Genomic DNA, 26,962 nt, shown 5'->3' on the forward strand with positions numbered 1-26,962 from the left:
TGTTAGCCACATGGCTCAGTACCTTTCTCAGTGGGACAGGTCACATCCTGCTTCTTTGGTGGTCTAGGCTGGACTGTGGAGGAATGGGCTTCCTTCTTCCCAGCATTCTCCTGTTCTCATTGCCCCACCTCTACTTCCTGTCTGGTTGACCCGCCTATACTTCCTGCCTTGCCAATCAGCATTTATTTTAAACATGATTGACAGAAGACAGATAATTCTCCCACACCAGTACTTACTCATTTGTCTCTGGTTCTTCTATTCCCTTCCTTGCCGTCTGGAGGGTTCTCTTCTCTTCAGAGCTGCTTTCATCTGTTTCTGCTCTATTTCTAGCCAATTGCATTGGCACCAGCTTCCACGGTGGCCTCAGATTACATCTGACCTTTTATGGGTGTTCCATTTGAATTTCGTCTGCAATTGTTCATGGTGTTTTTGCCCCTCTCTTAGTGCTGAACTCTTCTAGCATGGTGTTAAATAGCATATTTAAGACTGAATTCTTTAGTTATTGAAAGTACCACTCAGACATACATAAAATTCCTTTTTTCATGTGGATTTATGTATCATATGAGCGTGTGTGCTCACATGTGTGTGGATGACCTCACCTGTGGGTACATGCATGTGTGTGTGCATATGAGGGTCAGATGGTAACACTGGGTGTCTTCTATCACTCTCTACTTTATTCACTGCGAAAGAATCTCTGCTTTGAACCTGATGCTCACTGATGCAGCTAGCCCAATGAGTCAGTTTGCCCTGGGGATCCACTGTCTCTCCCTTCTGAGTGCTAGGAACATGGCTTCCACACCCACCTGGCTTAGTACTGGGTGCTGAGGATGAAAACTCTAGTCTTTGGTTGTTATAAGTAAGTGCTTTTCTCCACCAAGCTTTCTCCACAGTCCTGACGTACATTCTCCTATGTGAGCCTGAAAGCTGTCTGGGCAGATTTAACTGGACATGCTTTTCATGTGATCACAGGATGCTTCCATGTTGGTTAACTCGATCATATATGTGCATGGCCTGCTCAGTGACGTCCTGAAAGAAACTTGGGAGGCACCTAACAGTGTCTATGTGGAATATAGTTGAATCTGGGTGGAAGGTGTGGAGGAGACTGGAGATTCAGTGTCCCCAAGACACCAGTAGGGTGTAGGGTGAGATGCTCAAGGTGGTCACGGTGGCAGCCATAGAGACAGCAGCTTCTGGGGCACCGGGAGCAGGAAAGAGGCACTCAGGAGATGTGATGGATTATTTATCTGTATGTGTATGCATACATACATGCATTCATACATACATGCATGCTACTGTTTGAAGTTCTAGTTCAGTCACATCCTAATTAAGTGGAAAGTGTCGTTGCTGCTGCTTTCCAGAGTGACAGACATGACCTCCACGCTAACCTGTTGCTTTTTGTTTCCCGGTAGAACGTCCATCCTTGGCTTCTCCTTTGGAGCTGCGTTTCTCTCCCTCACCTTCATCCTCTTTGTTTGCTTCGCTGGACAGCTTTTGGTAGGTGCTTCCAACATAGAACTTTTGGAGAGTGTGTTGATTATATTGAAATGGCTTACTTCCATTTTTCAGCAACAAAGGGATTGTTGACTGATACTTGGAGAGCTGTGGTTTCTAGCATCCTTCAGGCCATTGGGAAAGAGAGTCTCAGGTATAAACTGAAGTGTCTCAGAGACAACAAAGACACTTGCTTAACAGCTATTACAATGTTAGGTGGCTTTTTTTATACCTGGAGATGGGGCTTCACTCTAGTGTAGACTGACTTCCAACTTAGAATCCTCTTGCCTCAGCTTTCCAAATACCTGGGGATATAGATATGGACCACTGCACCCAGCAAAGATGAGTGTCACTTCCAGAGACTCATGCTTTTGTTCATCTGTTTGTCAACTGTTTGGAAATCATCTCTGAGTTTCAGACTACTTGTAGTAGTGAATGCAAGTGTCAGAAGGTTTTTATGAAAGGGGTAATCAAAGTATTTTTAAATACACCTTTGAAATCTAAATTGAAGATATAAAAAGTTAGAAGTCTAAAAAAAGATACCATTTATTTGTGTTTGAAATCAACCATTGTACAGTTTCATAATTTACATATTAGCTAAACATGAGTTTGGGATATAAAAGTTATCTCTTCATTTATTTTTTGCATATTAAACAAGTGTCACTAGCTGGCCAGAGAACTATGAGAGCTACCTTAGAAATCCAGCGAGGAGACATGCAATAAGCCAATGTTTCATTTTAATGGGCACAAGTGAAAACAGGAGAGGCTACCTAAACTGAGCCCCAGGCATGCATGTGGTGTACAGACATATGTGTAGGCAAAGCATCCATGCCCACAAAATACTTACTATGAGAATACACATGGTTTGCCGTGATCCACAGTCTTACCTGTGTGGAAAAGCACAGACCCACTCTCCTTTTCCTTGTCCCCCAAAGCCCTCTGCAGCCCACCTCTCTGGCCTCCAGTACTAGAACTATCACTGTGCTCCACTTCAAATCCAATCCTGTTCTAAAAATAACAGTTCACACCCCTGTGCCTGAGAAGCTGTGTTTGCCATCGACATGGAGACGGGGCATGGAGGCTATTGGGTCTGCTACTTTCAAAGAAATACTATGATCTTTCTCATGCCTCCCTTTTGGCCTTGGAGATTCCAGCCTCTTTATTATTAAGAACACAGCTCTTGGGGCTGGAGAGATGGCTCAGTGGTTAAGAGCATAGCCTGCTCTTCCAAAGGTCCTGAGTTCAATTCCCAGCAACCACATGGTGGCTCACAACCATCTGCAATAAGGTCTGGTGCCCTCTTCAGGCCTTCGGCATACACATATAGACTGTTGTATACATAATAAATAATAAATAAATATTTAAAAAAAAGAACACAGCTCTTTTATCCCCCTGTTCTTAGACTGTGGACCCCCAAGTTCTATTAAGATGAAATTAACAGTTCTTCATTACCATCCCCCTTCCTGGGGGCTTCCCAAACCCTGGTACCTACTTGCCACTCAATAGCAAGTTCTTCATGACTCTCTGTTGTCTCAGAAGATTTCAAAGCTACAAATGAACCAGTGTCTGCCTGCCCTTCAGAAGGCTATAACATGCCAGGGTTTGCAAAGGCTAAACTTGAAGACATGTCTTTTTTATTTACTTTTAAAATGAGCACACAGAAAGGAGCAAGTTTCCTTTGTACGTTTTTATACGTGCATTGTTTTGGATTATCCTCCTCCCCTGCTCACCTCCCCAGTCTCTCCCCTCACGTGAACCCTTCCATCCCCAGTATCAATCACCCTATCCATTTTCATGTCTCATGTACTTTGCTGCCTGCCCCAACCCATTCCTTAAAAGTCCCTTCCCAAACTCATGCTCCTTTTGCAGTGTCGAGGCTGATACCTGTGCTCACTCCCACATAAATAAATACACACCAGCAGTCCTAGCTTCTGAGAGGGAGAGAGATCACAAGTTCAAGGCCAGCTTGGTCAACATAGTGAGTTACAGGACAGTTGGGGTTACATAATAAAACCCTGTCTTAAAAAGTAGATTAGGAGCTTTAATCCACACATGAGAGCCGTCATGTGTATTTGTGTTTCTCAGTCTGGGATACCATCTTAATATAATTTTTAGGTATATCCTATTTCCTTCAAATTTCATAATTTCTTTGTAGCTGAATTAGATGTCATTGTGTGTGTACCCCATTTTCACTGTTCATTCCTACATTTATGGATACCTAGGCTGATTTCATTCACTTGCTATTGTGAATACCACAGCAGCAAACATGGCTGTTGTGAATAACACAGCAGCAAACATGGTTGCGCCAATATCTCTGGGTTGTATGCCCAGAAGTAGTATATCTGAGTATATCATATAGTAGTTGTTATGATTCAGTCACAATATGGCTGACACTTCTGGGTTCCAGGGCCACGCATGTGCAGACAAGCCCTCAGGCATGACCCATGTGCAGCATGGTTGTATCACCTACATATGACACAGCTATGTGAGCCCTTGTATGCATGCATGAGCTCCATCATCTGCATATGAGGTAACCATGTCATCCCCTCTGCGAATGCGCTAGGCAGCCTTTAAGAGCTGGACACGCCATCTTCAGCTCTCTGTCTTTCTCTCTCTCTCTCTCCCTCTCCCCCCCCCCGTCTCTCTCTCTCTTTCTGCACATCAACCTTCACCAGGCCTGTACATGCCCCCCCTAATAAACTCCTAGGGGGGTTTGTTGCGTGTTTCGTGTTTCCTTCCCACTCACGCCAGATAATTTCAGTAGTTCTATTTTTAGTGTTCTGAAAAACCTCCATTCTGATTTCTGGGTTGGCTGCACCAGCTCACAATCCCACCAGCAGTGAATGTTCTTTCCCAGCATCCTCTCTAACATGCGTTGTCATTCATTTTCTTGATATCCATTCCAACTAGAGTAAGACCTCTCGCTCCAACTAGAGCAGAGGAAGATCTCTCACCTGACAAATATCAAGTCAAAATGGATTCGTATTCCTAAGCCAAAAGCTGAAATAGTGAAACAGCTAGGGAAGAAAACACGTCGAACTATAGGCGTAGACACAACACACTTGGGAAACAGGGCTCCAGTAGTACAGGAAGCAACCCAAGAATTGACAAATGTCATCACACAAAACTAGAAGAAAGCAAACTGTTGACAGGAGGAAACAGCCTACAGAATGGGGTAAAATCCTTGTCAGCTGCACTTCAGATAAGTTAATATTCAGAATGTATAAGCAGGTACGAATTGAACACCAAAAACCATAAACCTGCACATCAATAAACGAGCCAATGAATTGAACAGATAGTTCTCAGAAGAGGAAATACAATGGCTAATAAATAATTTGAAGGGTGTTCAACAGCCTCGCCTTCAGGAAAACACAAATTAGGACATTTCTCTTGAATGTTCAATAAAGGAATCCGTGAATAAGGCTCCCCAGTGGCCGGCTGTAACTTCAGGAAGAAATTCTCAACCCAGTAATGGGTTCTTTTGGTATTTGTAGGATTCTGTAATGGTTGTTTAACTGTCAACAGCAGGGTTATTGATGGATAATTGATCCAGAAAGTGTTAAGTGTGTGTTGTACGGTGCTGTGTGAATAGAAAGGGAAATTGTGTATATCACAGATACTCTATGGCGATCATGGCAAGATGGTGCCGCCACCTGGCTGCTCATTCTCTGGGCCCTAGAAAACCTACCAGTTGCATAAGAGCTGGTGGGATTAGCATTTACTTGTTAATTAAATATCAAACTTATGAAAATGTGCAGAATGCCGCCAACTGTTAACCTGCAAACATAAATGCCAAGGGCAGTATTGATGCTAGAGATGCCAGTGTGAAATTCTTGCTGTGAAGAATTAAAGTAAGCTGCTCTATCCAAAGGGAGTCACGCAGAGGCAAGGGTGGTGGCTCGCTTTAGTTTTGACTTTCAACATGATTGGAGGAAGAAACACTGAGGCACAGATCAGGCAGAGATGGGTGTGTCTATGAAGCTGTTTCCGGGGCTGCTTAGCAGAGGGAAACTCCATCTCAAATGTGGGTCATACCATCACATGAGCTAGACTGAATTACAAGGCGGGGAGGGGAAAGGCCAGTTAGGTGTTTTCCCCTTTCTCTGCTTCCAGGCTCATGGCTCCCACTGCCAGCCTCCCCTGTCATGATGGACAGACTGCATCCTACTAAGCTGTGATTCAGAATAAACCACCTAGGTTGCTTATGTCGGGCTTTTGGTCACAGCAATGAGAGAAGTTACGAACACTGCCACTCTGGCCGATGCTTTTCCTTCAAAAGGATTGTCCTTGGCATAGTCTTCTGTGCAAAATGTATAGCCCCAGGAAGCCATGGCGGTTGGCATTTCACAGCTGGCTTGATAAAAGGTCGTGAAGCGTGCCACCTGCAGACACTCAAGTGACAATGGCACACAGCTCCGAGCTCCTTTCTGTCGACCCCCAAATGTGAAGAGATTTATTCGGTAACTTGTTGTGAACCTTGTCAAGGAATTTCTTTCTTTTACAGTGGCCCTGAGCAGCTCCTCCCTGCCCTTCCCTCCCACCTGCAGCTTGCCACTGCCTCCCCAAGGAGTGCTCCCTCCCACCCACCCACCCATGGCACTCCTTTCCAAGTCCTTGCACGTGGAAGTGGGCTCGGCAGCACGTCCTATCCCAGAGACCTTGGGATCTCCTCCAGTTCTGTGATGAGCATCATGGGACTCCAGCCCTATGCTGCATAGTTGAGCCTCAATTTTATAATATGCATTTTGAACTTTTTATTGTGTCATTGCCTCCCCTGACATATAGTAAGTCCCTTAAGACAAGAATGCCTTCTCAACACCCAGGGGCCTCCCACTAGACCCAGTATAACCCTGTCCACGTGAACATGCTTTGTAAGTAGGTGCTGCCTCGACACAGGGCTCTTTATCTCCCCTATTCTGCTCCATGAAGCCCCTCCAACCCCTCACAGATGCTCAGAGCCAGTGAAGGGAAAATTACAGTGATGGCAGGGTCAATAATGAACACAGGTATTGTCAGACAGCTTCTGAGCTGTGTGGGAGGGACTTACCTCTCTGTGGTACAAAACAGTACCTCTGACCAGAAATAGCACACACACACACAAAAAAAAAAAAAAATCCCCCAAACAAAGCTTACCTTTGAAAATGGTAGAAAATGTCGGAAGAAATTAGAAGTAGCCGTGTGCCACCCAGCCAGCCACCTTCTTCAGGACAATGATGAAAGCACACTGTGCAGAGTTCATCCTAGGGGAGGAAAAGTAGGTCACACGCCAGCTAACACAAAGCTCCGGCCCCTTCAGGAGTGCTGCTCCATTGAAGTCTGCCTTCTCTAATGGCAATATGGCACTCACCTTCTAGGGCTGAGCGCGCTGGTGACCCTTTTCCCTCTCAGCTTCTCTTTGTCTGTTTGGAAAATCAGTAATAATTTGGAACTACGTCTGGTAAATCGCATGTGGCCGCATGCTGCTTTCTCTGATCCAGACGCGCCCCTCCTTCATTTGACCAGCAGCATACATGCACATTATAATCGCTGCTACAATCGATTTGATGTGTTCTCATTCACCATGTCTCCTCTTTGACCAGCAGCATACATGCACATTATAATCGCTGCTACAACCGATTTGATGTGTTCTCATTCACCATGTCTCCTCTTTGCCTCTGCTAATTTTTTCTTTCTTCTGTGTTTTTTTTTAACAGTTATACTTTTTTCTCCCCAGCAACTTGGACATGATGCATTCCAACCTGGCTGATTATTTGGGGTTTGGTTTTCTTTTATTTTAGAATTTGGGCTGTGCACCTGATTCTCAAATTCTATTATAGCTGCATCCTGAACAATACAGGGACCATAGTCTAATCCCATCACCCATCCCATCATCCGGGCTAGAACTGTTCAATCTTTGTATATCTAATATTCTCCGATTAGTCACTTTATCATTATTCTAGTTGGTTGATGATTTATCTGACTGTCCCTTCTCTGGGACTCGGTTTTCTCAGTAAGCAATGCCTGTCTTCCTAACCCTTCCCATGAGAGCACTGCATGACGGCCTTTTCACTTTACGAATCTGTGTGTCTTCATTGTGATCATTTATCATTTTTTAAAAGTTTGTGCTTACAGTGTCACATTCTCCTAGCCTGTACAGTACCCAGAACTCTCTTTCTCCCCCTGCCTCTCCCTCTCCCCTCCCTCCCCCCCACCCTGTGTCCAAGTACAACATGCATATTGAAGTCAGAAAATAACTTCAGATTTCCTCACCTTTCACCTTGTTCCCCTCCCTTCTTTCCCCTCCCCTTCTACCCTCTCCAAAGGTCCCCATGCTCTCAATTTCCTTAGGAGATCTTGTCTTTTTCTAGTTCCCATGTAGATTAGATGCATTTTTGTCTCTCTTAGGGTCCTCTTTGATGTCTAGGCTGGTTTTTCTTTACTTTATGTCTAAAAACCACTTATGAATGAGTAATATTTGTCTTTCTGGATCTGGGTTGCCTCCCTCAATATGATGTTTTTTAGGTCCATCCATTGCCCTCAAATTTCAAGATGTCATTATTTTTTCTTCTGTGTTGTACTCCATTGTGTAAATGTACCACATTTTCCTTATCCATTCTTTGGTCCAGGGGCATTTAGGTTGTTTCCAGGTTCTGGCTATGACAAATAATTCTGCTATGAACATAGTTGAGTCCTTGTGGTATGGATTGAGCATCTTTTGGATATATACCCAAAATTGGTGTTGCTGGGTCTTGGCTAACTGGCCCACTAGTTTCCAGAGATTCCTGTCTCTGTCTCCTATCTCAATATGAAAGCAATGGGATTGCAAACGTGTTCTGCCACGCTGGGTTCTGTGTGGATCTGGGCATCTGGACTCAAGTCTTCACATTTGCATGGCTGGTGTTTTATCGACTGAGCCAAATCCCCGCCTCACTGATGGCAATGTGTTGGGTAGAGTTATCTTTTCAGCCTTTGGAAATCCAAGTGCACTGTGTCAGCACTGACTCTCCCGTGGAGAGTCCTGTCTGTTGGTTTGGGTTCCAGGACTTGAGTGTTCATCATGCACCTTCTGTCACCCCGTCCATGGGTCTCATGGCTCCCAGCAAAACATCTAGCTCTTCCTTCCTGTAACTGTATATTTTTCTTTCTGTACAAATTTCAATATAGTTAGTACCAACCCTGTTTATTGGTGGTGAGTGTGGTCCTACCTATCTGTCCTACCTATCTCAATGTGAGGAAGAATACGGCCCAGTGATGAACAAGAACGGGAGGAAGCAGATTTGGTGAAATGATGCTAGTTTCTAAGCACAGACTACACCACCCTGGACTCAGGAAGCATCTCCTCTTCAGTTGAATGGTGCCTTCTGAGGACAGGTTAACGTACTGTTTGAAATGCTCTTATTTATAATGTTGAATCAGAATGTGGCTGTTAATAAATCTCTTTTTTTTATCAGGGGTGATACTCAAGAACTGAAAACCGAATATTCTCAGCTGTGTAGGGAACTGCAAACAGAATCAGGGTTGACTCTTTCTGTAATGAGTTAAAATACAAAGTTTCACTGTGGCATTTTCATACCCCAGTTTCTGTTCCAGGCAGGGTCTTTGTTATCCCAGGATGACCTTGAACTTCTGGTCTCCGCAGCTTCTCCTCCAGAGTGCTGGGACTGCAGCATGGGTCACTCTGCCCCGGCTTCTCCATTATCCTTTGATCATTTCTCTTTCATTGTGAAGTCACAATCTTTGGGTTCTTCTTATTTCATCCTGGGTTTCTCTGTTTGCCCACAAAGCCTTTCTGCTTCCTCTTCCCAGATGCAAGCACTGATGACCAGCTATCACCATTTGCTTTTAACTCTGCCTCTTGTTGGCAATGTGGGTAGAAAACAGAGACACCTGCCTCCTTGACCCTTACAACAATGTAGCCAGGCAGTGGTGGCTCACACCTTTAATCCCAACATTCAGAAGTCAGCGACAGGCAGATCTCTGTGAGTTCATGGCAGCCTGGTCTATAGAGTGAGTTCCAGGGCAGGCTCCAAAGCTACAGAGAAACCCTGTCTCCATAAACAAAACAAAACACAAAATAAAAGCAATGAACATTTTGCTTGCTGTTTATAAATGGTCTCAAAGTACAGCTTTGAGGGTCCAGTGAAGACTGTGGGAGAAGGAAAGAAGCCAGGTGCATCCGAATCTGTGGTCCTGAGCCCACCAAACCCCTGTGTCTAAAGATCTCTACACGTTCTGCCAGTCACTTGACTCTGCTGCATGACTAGAGACAAAGTTCCCATGGGTTCATCCACATCTATTTCAGTGAACATCTAGCCTAGGGGTGGAATATAGCATACTCCTACTAGAGAGTATATTTAAAATCAGTCCCCTCAATTTGTTCTAAAACTTCAGAATTTTTAATTTTGTGATTTCAAAAATGTCTTGTAGTAACTAGATAACACTTCACCTAATTGGTTGTAATATGAACATCTGAGATTACTATGTGTTATCCTTGGAGTGATAAATATTTGTGTTTTCTATTCTAAATCTTCAGTATCATGGGTATTTATTACTCCCAATACAGAGAGAAAAGAATTGATTAGAATCATTTTTATCTTTAGAAAAATACTATCCCTACTCCATAAACTTCAAACATAGATGTAATGTTTTAATTGACCGGAGCCCAGCCAAATACTATTGTCTGATAGAATCTGAGGTCGATAAGAACATTATTTTCTTGGATCTGGATCTTCCTACCTCATCTCTGTACAGAGCTCAGATCTGAGTGTGTTTTGTGTCAACACCACCGCTAGATACAGTATTCCTTACACAATAGTGATGCACTTCTTTTCACCCGTGGCCCTTGTATGTCCTGAGAGTTAAGGGCCACCATATTGGGTAACAGATTCAAAGGCATTGCTCACCCTTCTGAAAGCCCTGTTGTTTCATCAGCATGTGAAATACAGGCCTGTCTCCCTGTGTGCTGGTGCGGGGCAGCCCTGCAGAGCCCAGTTAATGTGGTTCCTGCTCCAGCCAGAGATTCAGCTCCTGGGGCCAATCAACACAGACTCTACTCTGCACTGGCTTCTCAGTGCAGAGTGCCTGGGGGAAAAAATCTACCCAAGGAATGAGCCCCAAACCTGAGTCCTCACCCACAGGAAAGGACTTGTGTGCTGCAGACTAAGATTCTTCATTTTTTGTGTCAGGGGCTGTGGGTGGGGGTGGGGGCCAAGTAAAGAGTAAGAGAGGAAAAAAGAACTGATTACTGACGTCATCTGAAGAAAACTGAACTAGACTCCAAGTCACAAAGATGCCGTGCAGAAATACCAATGTTTTCTTCATTGAAATAATGAGAAAAGTCAACACTTGTGAGTTCCTTTCCAGTGCCTTAGGTTTACGTCTCTGAAAAGGCCAAGGAGGTGGGTGCACAGATGGAGACAAGAGAGCGTAATTAACGTACAGAAAGTCTCACAGCTGTGGGGAATTGCATAGAAGTCGCTGATTGGACTTTTACCCTCAAACAGCCTCTCGTTCGGCATCAGCCTTATTTGATACTTGTGTTGACATTAAACATATTATACTGCTTATGTCAACAATATTTTAGGAGTAATTCAAAAAGAGCGTGTGAAATAGGTAAAGAAATGTAAGTGCTGTTTGCTAATGTCACTGGGGACTGTCTCACATTGAGTTTTAAGTAGATTGTGCCAGGTCTACCACAATATAAACATGGGAGTAGTTTTGTGCTCTCTGGAATCCATCGCCTTGGGACTAGTCTCTGTTAGGAAGGTTGAAACCTATCTCCCTAGAGATTCCCTAGAGAATTCTACAGGTACTGCCTGTCATATCAGATAAAGGGCACAATCCTCGTGTGACCATGTGACTCACTGTACTCTACCCTCAGACCTACACTGGGGAGACTCATGGTTCCTCCATTGCGAAGTGGAGTAAGAGCAGCCATGAGGCACCATAGTACAGGGTAGAGTCCATGGAGAGCGGTGAGGAAACATGAGCTTCCATTCTATGACAATTGCGATTCCTGCTCGTAGCAAGAGAGCTTCAGTAGACATGCGTACTGGAGCGTGGGCTGGAAGCATCCCACATCTGCTTCAATAAAGAAACTAAACTCTGTGTTTACGTGGTCTGTTCTTAGGCTAGCTGCTCCCACAGTAAAAGAAATGGAAGTTATGTTGATCTCTTTTCTCCAAAAATCCACTGAATTTGTAGTTATTGTTTCAGATGACACATCCGGTCAGTACATCCCCCAGAGTGACTTAATTAACTGAAATTTTCCCTCTGCCAGAACTACCTAAAATCATAATTTCAGGTCTGTCTGAAAAGACATGCAATCATATCATACCTTTGTCATAGATGCTTAATTTGTTCTTAATCTGACAGCCCAGCCAACATGATTTTAAGAAGGTCGTGACTTGTATGGGTCCTCAGGGAGGGATAGAACCGATTTGTTTAATCTCTGAGACGTGTCGGTGTTTCCTGCAGTTTTAAACACCATCATTTTACGCTCCAGAGAGTATACTACACAGCAGTATGCCTCTTCTTTCTCTTCCCCACAGCAATGCAGCAAGAAAGCCTCTGCCTCCCTCATGTGGCTTCTGAAATCATCCGGCATCATTGCCAACCGCCCATGGCCAAGGATCTCCCTCACAGTTATCACCACTGCCATCATCCTCATCATGGCTGTGTTCAACATGGTGAGCTCCTGGGCTGGGTCAGGGTTGGCATGGGCAGAACCTTTCTTCTGTGGTCTGCCTTGTGGGATGGGCTGGTTGGTTTTCATCTGGCTTGGTTTGGTATGTGTGTGGATGTTTTTGCTTGTGTGTATATCTACCCACCACATGCATGTCTGGTGCCTGCAGAGGTCAGATGAGAGCATCTGATTCCCTGGACCCGGAGCTATGGAGGGATGGTTGTCAGCTAGTGGGTGGGTTCTGGAGATTAAACCTGGATGTCTGGAAGAACAACCAGTGCTCTTAACTGCTGAGCCATCTCTCCAACCCTGCGTCTTGCAGTTTGAGGTGTCCTTCTGACACCAATCGCTTCCTGCCTATTCAACCCACCCTCTCACAGTTGCTGCCATCCGTCTGAGGACAGAGAGGCTTTCCACAGGCCTCTGTGTGAGGAAGATGGCTTTATGGGATAGTTTTCCATGTCTTGTCTTTTGGTGTCTGCTCAGCAGACAATCAGGATAACCAAGCAGGCGATAAGGATAGCACCAGGAGAGACAGCATCCAAGCGATGACAGCCAACCACAGGGGCCACCCTGCAGTCTAAAGAGGCCTGGCTGCAAACCCCAGTTCATTATAGACTGAGATGGTAGGAGAGGTTTTCATTGCACATCACAGGTTCCATCTCCTCTTCTCAGCATTGAGTACTACAACCTCTGTCATGGTGGATCTAAGAACCAAATAAACCCATGTTCTCCCCATAGCTAAGGTGGTGCCCTGGTTCTACAACCATGGAACCAATGATCAGTCTTTTCATTTCTGTGTTATCATTACTTCTTCTTCCCCCAAAAGAACACTTGGGCTATCATTGTACTTGGGGTGCATCCTTATTAGTGCCCTCATGCCGTCATCATCATTGTCACCACCATCATCATCGTCATTGTCATCATCATTGTCACCATCATCATCATCATCATCATTGTCACCATCATCATCGTCATCATCACCATCATCATCATCATCATCATCATCATCGTCATTGTCATCGTCTGAGCTAGGGTTACTATTGCTGCTATTAAACACTATGACCAAACCCAACTTGGCAATGAAGGGGTTTATTTTGCTTACATTTCCACATCACAGTTCATCCCAGAAGGAAGTCGGGGAAGGGACTCAAACAGGGCTGGAACCTGAACGCAGAAGCTGATTCAGAGGCCATGGACGGGTGCTGCTCACTGACTTGCTTCTCACTGCTTGCCCAGCCTGCTTTCATAGAACCCAGCACCACCACCTCAGGGACGGCACCACCCACAGTGGGCTGGGCCCTCTCCTGTCCCATTAGGAAAATGCACACATGTTTACCTATTGCCCAATCTTATGGAGGCATTTCTTTCTATTGAGGCTCCCTCCTGTCTGATGACTCTAGCTTGTTTCAAGTTATCTTTAAAACTAGCCAGGATAACCATCCTCAGAAGGTCCTTTGTCACAGTATATATTGCAGATGTCACTAGTGGCTGGGAACAAAACAGCAGTATCTTGAACAGCCCTTTCTTCCCAGAAGCATAGAATGAGGATACGGTGACAGATTTGACATAAGGTATTAATAATAAATGGTTTAATGTCCCCACAAGGTAGGAAACATTCATTCTCAACAACAAACATGTATATAAATGTCAAAGTGCGCCTAGAGCATTGTGAGATGCTGAGAACCCAAGGCCCGCTCTGACTCCCGGGAGTTCACAGTGGAAAGTGGGAGACTGCCAGCTGGATAAAGCAACCAGCAAATCATCCTAAACCACGTTGGGGAGGGCAGGATGACATGGGGTGAGGAGGAAGTGGGGAGACACTGGGGAGGGCGGGACAGCGTGGGGGTCAGGAGGTCAGGAGGAAGTGGGCAGACACTGGGGAGGACGGGACAGCATGGGGGAACAGGCAAACACACATGTAAAATAAAAATAAATCATTTTAAGACGTACATATTATTGAGTAAAATGTTACAGAAAATGTTTGATTTAACCCCTTGCCTTGTCCAATCCCATGGCAATAATTCGACTTGCAAGATAATGGAGTCCTCCCTACTGTCCGTTCCTCTCCCCTCCCCCACCGCCGCATGCATTTTCCCTTCCTGCCCCAAGGATTTACTTGTTGTGGCTCCAGTGAGTGAACTCCCACAGTAATGTCCTGTTGTGTCTGGCTTATCTCACATAGCATGCCGTCTTCACGACTCTTGTCTTCCTATTGGCGCCATTTCCCTTCTGTCACAGAAAAGCTTCAGTTGGCCCTGTTTTCCCGGCCAATAGTCAGTGGTCCCTCTTAGCAGCTTCTCAAGGCTCAGCTGCCATTTGTCCTGCGCACTCAAGATGGCACAGATGTATTCAGGACAACCTGAGAGACCCGGGGGCTGTGGGGTAGCCCTGTGCCGCCAACTGCGGAGATGGGCAGGGTATATGGGAACTTCCACAGATGTCACTCGTGGTTTTTCCGAGCCTGCATACAAGTAGCTCTGACACAGTCCTGGTGAGTCGTATCTGAAATGACCTCAGATGTCACCAGGATTTTGAGTGTCCCACATTCATCTATGTGATGCTAAACATCTAGATGAAAAGTGAAGGAAAATATTAGTTCTCCATTTTTTCCAGTATAAGGTTTTGTTATCAAATTACAAATGCCCTTGTTTTGTCCTGCCTGCGTTTCCGGCTGGCTGTCTCGAGTCACATGTAAGAGCTGGATAACTAATGAAAAAAGAGGCCATGAATTTGGAAAGACAGAAAGGAGAGGTACTTGGGGAGACGAAAGAGGAGGGAGAAACAATGTTATTATATATGATAATCTCAAAAAACAGAAGAAATGATGTCTAACAGAAAGCCGGAGCACCCTGCCATGGTTGATGCCGGCCCTGTGGTGATGCCATCAGGTGCTCTCCCACATCATTTCCGGGAAACTTCCAGGAGATCTGGAACGAGTCAATCAAACACAAACTTGTGATTCACACAGACGAGAGTTGACTGAAGTCAAACATTGAATAACCTAGAGTTCTAATGACATCACCAGGCACAAATCACCATGTCAGATCCTGTGTTCACAGCTAACAGTACTTGGAAAACATGTTTCTGATTGAGACTCGACTTGTGGGAATTATAATTTGTTTTTTTAAACAGTCTTATTAACACTCAATGAGACTATCTTGTTCAAGGCAATATAAATTTCCCAGTTGTCACCAAGACTTTAGAAACTAAAAAGACTCCAACAAGGACTGCCCTAAACAGTCATGACATTGAGAATTCATGCTATAAGGAGAAGTGAGGTAGCTTAGCGTGGAAGAGTAGGGAAGAGGGACTGGGAAGGATCATGCTCTGGGGATGTATAAATTCTAGGAAGTTAGCAGAAGTGTTGTCCGGAAGCTTCCTTGTGCACAGAGATTGGCCTTGTCTACTGATTTTTTTAAGATTTAATTTTATTTTATGTGTATGAGTGATCACATATGTGTGTGTACCACATGCATGCAGTGCCCCCTGAGGCCAGAAGAATGTATCCGATCCCCTGGAACTGGAGTTATGGACAGTTGTGTGTCTCCAGGAACCACGCCTCTGTCCTCGGCAAGAGCGTTAGGGCTCTTAACTGCCAAGCCAGCTCCAAAGCCCCCCACATTGACTGCTGGTTTTCAGATTCATAGCATTGTGCTTATGTATGGCATCCTGGCAAAGGCTTGGCTTCACAGAGGCTGTTGCTACCCACACAACATGAGCATGGCACCTCATCTTTCTTCTTTTTGGTCTCCATAGTTACATCATCAAGAAGTTTTTGTTAATTATTTTAAAGTCCTGGGTTCCTATAAGTAGACTTGGTGGTATCTCCCCAAGTCGAAAAGGCTCCATTTTCTTCCTTTCTGCACGCTTCCGTGTTTAAATTAATTGCACTTGGGATTGATTGAGTCAAGGTCTGTGGTGCTTTAGGTCATAGCGTAGGCCTCGTAATTTCTTCATTCTGTTTCCCTCCTGTTACAATTTTCCCAAAGAATTAAGAGAACTGTAAGTTAACTGGAGATTGCGGATCTTGCTACAAATTATTTAGCAGCAGATAAAGACATCTATGTTTCACTGACTTTTAACTATATATTTTATTTTTAATGGATAAAAACACTCTGTCTAGTACCGTTGTTGGGAGAGGAAAGAAGTATCGCTCAAATTATAATAAATAAATATCTCCTCTACTTGAGATAACTGGCAAGAACCAAAATATATAAACACCAAAGAATATAAACGGGTAAACACAAACACAGCAACCATGGAAAAAGTGCAAGAAAGGTTTACATGTCAACCTTGAATGCTAATATTTAGCCCAGTACCGAATACACAACCTAGGTTTACAGATTAATTTCTTTCTGGAGAGAGAAGCTTGTGAGAGTCCTGATTTTCTAGTTTACCTTTCCAGAGTATGTCTGTGATCCCCAGTCACATGACAGAAAACTGATCAGTGGTCACCGAAGCAGTTCGTGCCAGAGCTTGTCTAGGGGAGAGGGGTTGGGTTTGTCCTGCCTTTCAAACAAGTTGGTCCTTTACCTCTGCATGCTGACCTGGATGCCCATTGCTAATCCCACCTATCTTTCCAGAAACATCCATTTCCTCAAGTTTGTAACCCTTTACCCACCAACTGTGAAGCTCACAGATAATGTGTGCAAATATGACCGTAGGCAGATGTGACCGTAGGCAGATGTGACCATAGGCAATTGCCTTTTTTAAGTCTATTGCTTCACTGCATGCCTGAACCAAGACGGCAGAGACTGAAGACAGTTCTGTGTCTCTCATTTTGTGAGTGGCGGCTGAATATCTGTGTGGGGATGATGTCAGCTTAGCAAGCCTTCCCGTGCTGCATGCATTTCAGTTTAACTCTTGATTCAGTTGCTTCTGTTTGCAACAACAACAGCAACCACAATCTTGAAGCCTTGGAGTTTCCGTACTGAAGGTGCAGTACTGTGATGGTTGTTTACTTATTGCGTAGAACATCCCAAAATGTCAAGAAGGAGAAATTAGAGCTGTAATCGCTGGCAGTATAGAGACCCTGGACCATCCACTGACTGCATATAAGAAACATAATCATTCATGAATGCTGCTCTCACCTTCTACTTATTACATCCAATCTGTAACAATTCACTGAAGAAAATATCGTTTCTCTTTGCAGTTTTTCCTGAGTGACTCTGAGGAGACCACCCTTCCTACTGCCAATACATCAGACGCAAACTTTTCTGTCCCAGAAAACCAGGTAGCGATTCTCCATGCACGGAACTTGTTTTTCCTCCCGGTAAGAAAATTGCATCTACTGGTGTTTTGCTGTTTGCCTGTGATGTTTGCCTAAACAATGCAAGGTCCTCAGCCTCAGATGTGACCTAAACTTAGCCCATCATCCCAATCATAAGTCTTCGGAAAGCAGATTCTGCTCAAGGAGCCCCACATTGGTATGTCCCACCTATACATAAACCACATGATGGACTCAGGAGCTCTGAAGCCCCTGAAGGTAGCATGGCTTAGCAGATCCACCCACTGGAGCATCAGGGAAATTGTGTGGTGTTCACAAGACCACACATCTCTAACCCCATATTACAGGACATTTAAGACTGACAGGGAATGGGGCAGAAAAAGGTCCCACTTACCTCTGGTCATGACATAACTCTTCTTAATAATAAGTATAATAATTGTAAAAATTACAGTAATAAATTACTGTATTAAAAATTGGCTGTTTTCAATATAAAAGCACACCAACTCTTTACCTGAAAACTTCAATTTGTGAATTAATTTTACAGATTGAACAGTTTTCCCCACAAAGGTTTTGGTCCAAGTGTCTGCATAATAAAAAAGAACAATAAACTGAAAGTAGATAAGCACAATTTTTAAAAATTCATTTTGTTACAACCAGTCTTTAAATTAAACTCAGCCTTTAAATAAGATCTTTTAAAATATTCAATAAATAATATACATTCATAGTAAATTGATAAAAGTATTACTTAAAACCATTCCAAGACACATGATCACAATTTTGTAATAATGTATGTAGTAACATATATCGGAAGCATGGAGAGACACATAGAGATGATAGTACCGGCCAACTGTGGATACTGGGACCATTAGACTCTCCCCTTTTCATGTGTGTTGTTTTATGTGCTTCTAATTTTAACATCAGATGCTGCTAGCTGGAAACTTTCATAAAACAGCAATAAATCCCTTTTTAAAAATGACAACTTATGAAAACTCCACGTCTTTACAAACAATGACAAAATTGTAATATCCCTATGCCAAAATCATAAATTTTACTTAGCTTTGCTTGGGCTGGGTTCTGTTCTGAACTCTTATTATTGTATATGATCTCCACGTGAGCCCCCTGTGTTGTCATCTGGGCTCTCCACGTGAGCCTTCTGAGGTGGTTGGCATCATTTCCATCAACCCTTTGAGGGGCAAAGGGAAGACACAGGACCCTTCCCTGCAGAAAGGAGCTCTGCTGTGAGGTTCAGATGGCCCAGGAGATGCAGGTAGATGCCCCACCATGTTCATCTCTTAGGTCAACCTCACAGCTCTGAAGAGCAGCTTGGGGTCCTTGTGTCCCCTGAGCAAGGAACCACCAGGCTGCAAGTCATAACCTCATGTACTCTTTTTGTAAAGATCATATTTACATTTCATTTGCTTTATTAAAAATCTATCATGCTTTAACACTTTTAAAAAAAATACACTGGTGGATTACCAAAACTAAAAAGAGCCAATTAAAAAGAAAAAACACTCAGTGCAAGCCTACATTCTGTGAGAGTCTAATGACACTAATCAATTGTATCAAATTACTATCAACATTCTGATCAAGTCTCCTGGGGTTTCCTACAGAGATGTTGGTCCACCCCGAGCTATCCTAAGAAGGACAGTGCTAAAGTGTATTGGTCCATGGGTCTTCAGAAGCCCCCTAAGGTTACCTAACTGCTCACCTAAGATGTAACCAGGGCTGATTTTGAGAAACACACTGCGAGGAGACGAAGGCTTCGCTGCTTATATGTCCACATTTCTCTTATTTCACCTGACCACACAGGCCTGAATAATCCCATCATAGCCCTTGGCCTCTTTCTATTTTCTGTGGTGGCTCAGAGCAGTGGAGAACCAACATGGAGTAGTCTTTCGTGAACAGTTTAGGATTACAACACTCATTGTCTCATAAGATGCTGCCACCCTCAGTAGGGAGTGGCTGCCAGGCATTCACACAAGGAAACTCTGACTTCTGCTAGAGTGACCCATTGTATCATCCGATGGCAGTTGCTGTCTCCTCTGAAAACAGTAGTGTGAGATGAAAGTTCTCCAAAGTAAAGGGCTTGCGCTGACGCTACACAATGCCTCTTCTGTGAGAACAGAACTCGTGAGCTGACATCTGTAGCCTTCTGTTGAGCCCCATGGGAGTGACTCAGAGTGAGGCGAGTTCATGAATGGTGCATCCCTGTGATGAAAACACAACTGGATGCCTTATGGACCGTCCATGTCACTGAACTAAGATGCTCGCCCTTTCTTCATGTTCGTTCTGTCCTGGAAATGCTGGAATAGAAACCCAGCGCCTTGTTATTCAGATCTCCATGATGTAGCAACAGAAAGCCTTCCGAAATGGCAGATGCCTGTCTTTGGCAAGTCTGCCTTCACTGCAGGTCTTGGACGCTGGACTTCCTGCATCTGTTCTTTGCAGGGATCTGTAAGAATGACGTCATAACCCTCATTGTACACTGAAGACGCTGAGATATTGACAGTTATGTCGCTAGCCAGACATCACCGAGTTGATAATGAGTGATGGGAGCAGGCCTGAATCCAGGGCTCTTCCACACCTGCCTGCATGTGATAGACAGAGGGGAGATGGTCAAGGAAGTGGACACACCTTTCTGGGGTCTGAGATGCAGTGTCCCAGCATCCTTATGGCACCTGTCCAACTCCAATAGTTTGACCTTGACCCTTGGATCAAGCTCTCAGCCTAAATCCTGATTCAGAGAGGGTCTACTCTGAATTATGAATTCTCCTTTAATAAAATGTCTGATAGCCTGGTGCTTTTAATGGAGATACCTGCAGGGATTTAAATCCTTTCATGAATTAACAAGTTGACAAGGCCAAGAAAGGGTCTACCTAATATCATCTCTGAAAATCCCTTCAGTGTGCACAGCACACTCTGCTTTTTCATCTTCAAGAAATAAATGGCATGTGTGGATGACATGTCTTCAGTTTGGGTAGTTTTGATTTTTTTTTCTGAAGTGTTTGGCTAGTGTTTTTTATTATTTCTATTTGCTATGCCAGATTATTTCAGAATCTCATGAAAAACACACTCAGGTGTGAACCATCAGGTCAGAGTATAGAGATGTGCACCTGCCTCCCCATCCAGCTCTCATGTTGACCTTACCTGTTTGATGGTACCCCCAGATTCAGTGTTTCTTAGCGACCCTGAATGTATGTCCTTTTCTCCTGTCCCAGTACTTCATATACAGTTGTATCCTGGGCCTGATCTCCTGCTCCGTGTTCCTGAGGGTGAACTATGAGTTGAAAATGCTCATCATGATGGTGGCGCTGGTGGGCTACAACACCATTCTGCTCCATACCCACGCCCATGTCTTGGATGCGTACAGCCAGGTCCTGTTTCAGAGGTGAGTAGACCCACTCCGTTTCTCCTTATCACACTCGTGGCTATTATGGTCTTAAGATCTTATGTTCAGTGAAAATTAATCAAAGCTGCTGCTCTCAGTAATCGCAGTGAGTTTCTTTGAAATGATGGTTCAGGAATATGAGGTGTGTTTTCATTCTTGATAATAGAATATGTGTTGAGAGATGCATGTCGAGAATATGCCAGAGTTAAGAGAAAGGATTTGTATAATATGAACCCTTCCTACCCTACCCCCGCCCCCTTAGTTGTCCCTGTGTTGCCCAGGCTGTATTGAGCTCCTGAGCTGCAATAATTCACACACTTCAGCCTTTCCAGAGGCCAGCACGCATGACAGATGTGTAGAGCCATGCCCATCTTCATAAATACTGTGTGGTAGCAGCATTCTGGGACTGCCTGCCTCAGCCCTAGGCATTTTTCCCTAGGCGGTTCTCTGTTGCAGAATTGTCCAATATATGGTAGGGTGTTTAAACATTGACATTTCAGCATTCTGCATACCAGTCTTTCCATAGCCGCTCCAGCAGCAAAACCCGTACCCAGAAATCACTCGATCTCCCCAGGAGAGTGATTTGGAGACAAAATGTCATTCAGTTCAAAAGGAAAGGCACTAGACAGAATAAGTAGCTGCTTTCACAAGTCATGGTGTGAAGATTCCTTGTAGACTTTTCCGAAATACCACTGTGCAGAGGGAAAAGGTCAAACCTAGAAACTTTCTTGCACTGTGAAAAATCCGACTGCCAAGAGAAATACAATCCTGTTGACTCTCCCCAGGACCGGATGCAGGAAGGCACCCTACAAAAAGAATCTTATCACGGTCATCACACAAAAGCACTTATGAGTTGACAGTCGTGTTTGTACAAAGTTTTCAGTTACCAAACTACTTCCAGAAACTTCTAAAGAATACTTGATCCGTACTTGAAAGAGGGCATCTTAATTATCATATTATCCATTTCACATCTCAGTAGCAAGGTGTTTCGTGCCAAGCCTTGATTTCTAGGCCTACAGGAATTTTCTGTGAATTCTTTGCCTTTTCCTTCATATCATCCCTCTATTTTTGTGGGGTTTTTTAGTTTGTTTGTTTTTCATCGCAGGAGGGCCTTGTACATTCCAAGCAGGTTCTCTATCACTGGCTTTTATCTCCAGTTTTTAATATAAAGAGTCCTCAAATAAGGCGCACGGAAATGTCAACTCAGAAAGATGGTTTGTGCTGATAACGTGTGATCTCTTCTCCAGGTGCACAAGGTGACCCCCTCACTGAGCACTTCTTATCAATACAGACACTTTCAGAAACATGGCATCAACAGTTATTGTCACCTAATTTAATTTTCCCCATCCTCTGTGCTGTGAAGCCTGATAGTCTGTAATCGTGCTGAGGGCACGAAGTTAGAGAAACACATAACTGTATTAAGGGAATGCTATTATTCCTTGATATTAATAATAATTATTAATTATTCCTTAGCCAAGATGAGATGAAACTAGAAGTTAATTTTCCTATAAATTCTTAAAATCCCCAGCCAAGCATGCTTTATTATCTCTCCACCAAATCCAGCGAGCCTGTATCACTTCCCTAGATAAATGTACCATTACTGGTTTTTGCATACCACTGATAGACCTATTAAATTTTCCCTTATTAAATTTAAAGTGCTGAGATATGTCACATGTTTGACGCAAAGAGGGAAATGAGATTATAAAGCTTGGCATGAGGACATTATTGCTCCTGCAATGGGACTAAGCCCTGAAGAGACACCATCGCCAAGAGGCTCAGCGGCGGCAAAGCGGCTGCTACGTACTTGTGGGGTGTCTTTGCACCCTTGCTTTGGAATTCCAGTGACCTCGCGCCAGTGGCGATGACTGGTAGAAGCCAGCATTCTCTTCAGGGGCTGTACCTGCCACTGTTGGGAATCTCCTTCAGAGAGCTCTGCCCTTCTCCAACAGATACCTGTAGGATCTGGGAATTCTTTCGCCCCTAAATGCATTCCTCTGCTGAAGGAGCAGTGATAGAAACAAGGGGTGGAATAGCCCATCACCTCCAGTTGTATGGTCTCCCCAACACCAAGGGAACCCCGAATAGAAAGCCCTGAGAGTGGCTCAGTCACCCCGATGCCCATGTTTTCTGTTTCCTGCACTTTCAAGGCTTGGTGTGAGTGATCAAGGTTTCACCACGCTTGGCCTGTTTTATTGTGCTGACGTGAAAGTGGGATGTGTTTGCAAGCTTGCCTTCCAGTCCAGATGCCAGAGTCCAGTCCAGTCAGAGAGGGAGCGTCCTCAAATCCCAGAACCCCATATGTCCCTCCAGGGGGTAACTGGCTTACAGATGACCAGAAAACATGGGCCTTCTGCTGGAGCCAGTGCGCTGCTGAAGTCCATCTGGTCATGTCCCTTCCCCTGCCCATTTCAGGCATTGTGTCCTCATCCCCTCCTCGATCTACATTTCCTTGACCCTACTGACTTTATACCAAAGCTTGGCTGTCATAGGTCAGCATGATTCCTCTCGATAGGGGTTTCTGGAATTGTCCTTCATTGTTCTAGAATGTTCTCAGAGGGATGCCTCCCAGTTCTAGCCCTCCCTCCAGAGGTATGCCAAGTACCAAGTCTCTTCTGTCTTGTTTCCATCCTGGAAATGAAGATTGACCATTTCTATTGTGGTATGTTCTCTCTCTCTCTCTCTCTCTCTCTCTCTCTCTCTCTCTCTCTCTCTCCCTCTGTGTGTGTGTGTGTGTGTATGTCTCTTTCTCTGAGAGAGAGAGCGAGGGAAGAGCCATACACACATATACTCACACAGTCTTGAGGAGTTTAATTCTCTCAAATTTAGTCAGACCCAAGAGTACTGCTATGCCTACAACTGTGCCTAGCATGTTCCTGGTGCTGAATGAATAAATAATACAATAAATAAATATAATCAAAATATGTTCCAAGCAGTACAAAGGTCCCAAACACTGACAATAATAACCCCCCCCCCATCTACTTCCTGCCTCTGCAGCTCCTTGAGGCCAGGTCACTCAAAAGAAAGTTTGAAGAAGGTCCGGGCCATCTCTGTTTAATAACAGTGCCAACAAATGAACACAGTTGGCATGTGAGGCATGCTTTGTCATGGCCTGGTAAGAGGCCTTCACTAAGGCAAACTTGACATCCATCATGATAACTACACAGAGAAGGTCTGTACAGCTGTGCAAATGGTTGGCATCTTCACCTCTTCTGAGTTCTCTTTTTCCAAGAGGGCTAGCAAAGGAAGGAGAAGCCAGCACTAGAAAAGCTTTTGCTACTGATTAATTCATAAGATGACATCAAAGGTGTCATTACCAATTCATGAATGTGGCAAGGTTTTTCAGGAAGAAACATCAGACTGCATGGGGCAAACGTGCCGCTAACGGTCCATTCGTGGCAGGTCAGCAGCATCCCGGCACCAGATAAACACTTCTTCTGCGTCACTTCACAGGAAGGATATGTTTGGAAGGTGCAGAATGAGTTGTTCCCATATATCTGGGTTCATTCAACAGCCTTACATTCTTACCAGTAGAATTCTTACCAGTAGAATTACAGAGAAATGAGAAATTGAGGAAAAATGAAAGAAAAAAAAAACCTCCCAGAGCAGAAGAAAAAGTCATTGAAAAAGTCCATTGTCTGGGGTTACAGGGCTGTGGCGGAACCTGGACAAAGGCTAAAGTGAGCTCTACTGAGGCTGCTTAGTTCTCGGGGCATCATGGGAAAAGAGGGCCCACGTGTTCTATGCTGGCAATCCCTAGCCCCAGCAGGGAAATGTTCATGTCCTGTTCACCTGATACCCACCCAGTTAGGGGTGGTTGAAGCCTCTGTCCATCCATCTCTGATACGTGTTCTGTTAGTGGCTGGCCTTGTCTGTCACTAGCTGCTAGTCTCTTGGCCTCCAACCTTAATCCACTCTGATTTGCATTTTGTTAGTGGCTGGCTTTGTCTGTCGGCTAGCTGCTGGTCACTTGTCGCTGCCCTCCAACCTTACTCAAGTGCTGTCAATTACTAGTTTCTCTGTTCTCATTCACACTTGATTAACTCATAGCTGCACCATGTCAGAGAGTTCACCTAGCCACCAAGATGTAACCACAGTCTTTCTGTTTAGACCCTTGCCTATGGTGTGACTTCATAGGTGGAAGCTTCTGGCTAGAACCAGCTTTGCAGTTTATTCTGTTACAATCAGCTGTGTTAGAAGCAAAACTATCAAGACAATGGTGTCTTATACATATCGCTCAAGGATTTGGGGTGGAGGTAGCCAACTTGTGGTCACAGCCCCAGAACTGTGTCCCTCTTCTTAGCCGTCTTGTTCTTATCTGACACCCAGCAATAGGCTTTCTTATTCAGCTTCTGGACTCTGTCATGGTAACCCTTCATCTTCCCTTTGCCCCCAGTCTCTGTTTTCACTGCAAAATCTGGGAGCAGCTTCAGTCTTCAGCAAGGGCCCTTTCCCCTCAGTACCGAGGGAGCATCTTCCGCATCCGTGAGATCATGTTTGTGTCCATATGCCCAGGTTGCTTTTCCTCCCGAGAGTAATGAAAATGTCCTGTGTACCTCATCAGAGCAGTTTGCCCACGGGATAGACACTGACTGGTTCACTAACTGGTTTCTCCATCGCTCTCACCTCATTTATCAGAGTGTTTTGTGCATTGGGATTCCTAAATCTTAAGGGTCAGGATGATTGCTCCTTAGCAGCCTCAGGCCAAGGGCCAGCCAACTACACATCAGTGTGTGACTATAGGCATGTGTGGGGCCCAAGTCCCCAGAGTCCAACCTATGCATAAAAGAAAGCATACATCCCTGTCCTGCTAGAAATCACTGTCAGAAACATTTAAAATTACACTGGCTGCATCTCCTGGCTTCACAACTTAGTGATGTTGTGACCTGGTATCCCACTGCCCAACCACAGGAGATCAAAAAAGCTTAATCATTGTGTGTGTCTGTGTGTGTGTCTGGGAGAGAAAGAGAGAGAGAGAGAGAGAACAGAGAGAAACAAATATTGAGTTAAAAGTGTGAGAAGTATCATTTTATATAAATAGCTAAACCCATTCAATGATTCAAATTATGACACTTCACACACAAAAAGATAAAGGATACATTGACATTTTAATTCCCAGGACTTTACAATGTGAGCTTATGAGAAAATAAGATAGTTGAAGATAAAAACAAAATTAAAATGAGATCAAAGGTGCCCCCCTTGCCCAGAATGGCTGCAGTTTCTAAGACTATGGCCTGGTGACGAGACAGAAACAGCGCTTGAGGTCGCCCAGCGATGATGAAGTCGGACCCTGATGTGACCCAGAAGCGAGCCCAAGCGAGCCCTAAAAACTGGACAGAGACAAGGGCGCTCTAGGTTTCCGAGGCGAATTGTTCAAAACGCAACTTGGCTTCAGACTCCAGCCTCCAAGTCTACGCAATAGCACGATTCTATTTGGAACCACTCGGTGACGCGGCCTTTGTTGCCGCTGCGGCAGGAAGCTGACAGTGGTCAGGACAGTAGAGCGAACTCTCGGGAACATTTCCAGAGTTTGCTTCATCTGTGCCCTCGCTGTCAGCCCCATCTACCTGCTCTTGGACAGTGACCCAAGAGTAACCCCAGAATGGATCTTCACATGCGAATTCAGCTTTGAGATTTCAAGGGTCCCAGCTTCCTTTGTCTGCAAATGTCTGCTCCTGCAGCAGCCCACAGTTAACAGCTGACCATTCATTTTGCTTACTCGGTAAAAGATACTTTTGAGAGAACGTTTTGAGAAAACTCGGTTTTTCGTGATGGACAGGGAGTTTCACAGCAGAGAGGGGCTTCCACCTACTGGCCCCCAGTGTTCTGCAGGCTGTGTGCGGCTTTTTGTAAGGTGGGTTGAAGTCTGGATTTTGTCCCCTCCAAGACCAAGGAGGAAAGCCTTCCCCTGGCTCTTCCTCCTCCGGCTCACTGCTGTCTTAAGTCGTTTGGAAGGTCTGAAAGACAGGAGGAAGTATGGTGTCAACCCCTTCCCTTGCCAAGTTACTCATGAGGCGTCCGTGTGAGGCATCCAGAACAGCATCCCAATGGCTTGCTTACACACACTCTCTACGTGTTAAATGAAAACCTAACCAGGTTGCGAATTCATAAGAAGACCCTGCCTGACCCTTACCCCTTGTCTCTGTATTTGAGGCCTTGGGTCTCTTAATGAGAGATCTAAAGAAAATTAAGG

The 26,962-nt window shown here is 44.5% G+C and overlaps 1 protein-coding gene across 1 annotated transcript in view; it reads left to right on the forward strand.

The window, feature by feature from the left end:
• The window catches only part of Adcy2 (adenylate cyclase 2), a 325,945-nt gene that overhangs the window by 266,084 nt on the left and 32,899 nt on the right, over window positions 1–26,962 (forward strand). Inside the window, exons 15-18 of the mRNA XM_057789671.1 lie at window positions 1,410–1,494; window positions 12,021–12,158; window positions 17,310–17,429; window positions 20,603–20,772. Coding sequence (XP_057645654.1) covers window positions 1,410–1,494; window positions 12,021–12,158; window positions 17,310–17,429; window positions 20,603–20,772 — 513 coding nt within the window. The remainder of the gene's footprint in view (window positions 1–1,409; window positions 1,495–12,020; window positions 12,159–17,309; window positions 17,430–20,602; window positions 20,773–26,962) is intronic.

The sequence above is a fragment of the Chionomys nivalis genome, chromosome 15 (assembly GCF_950005125.1).
Source record: "Chionomys nivalis chromosome 15, mChiNiv1.1, whole genome shotgun sequence".
Taxonomy (NCBI): domain Eukaryota; kingdom Metazoa; phylum Chordata; class Mammalia; order Rodentia; family Cricetidae; genus Chionomys; species Chionomys nivalis.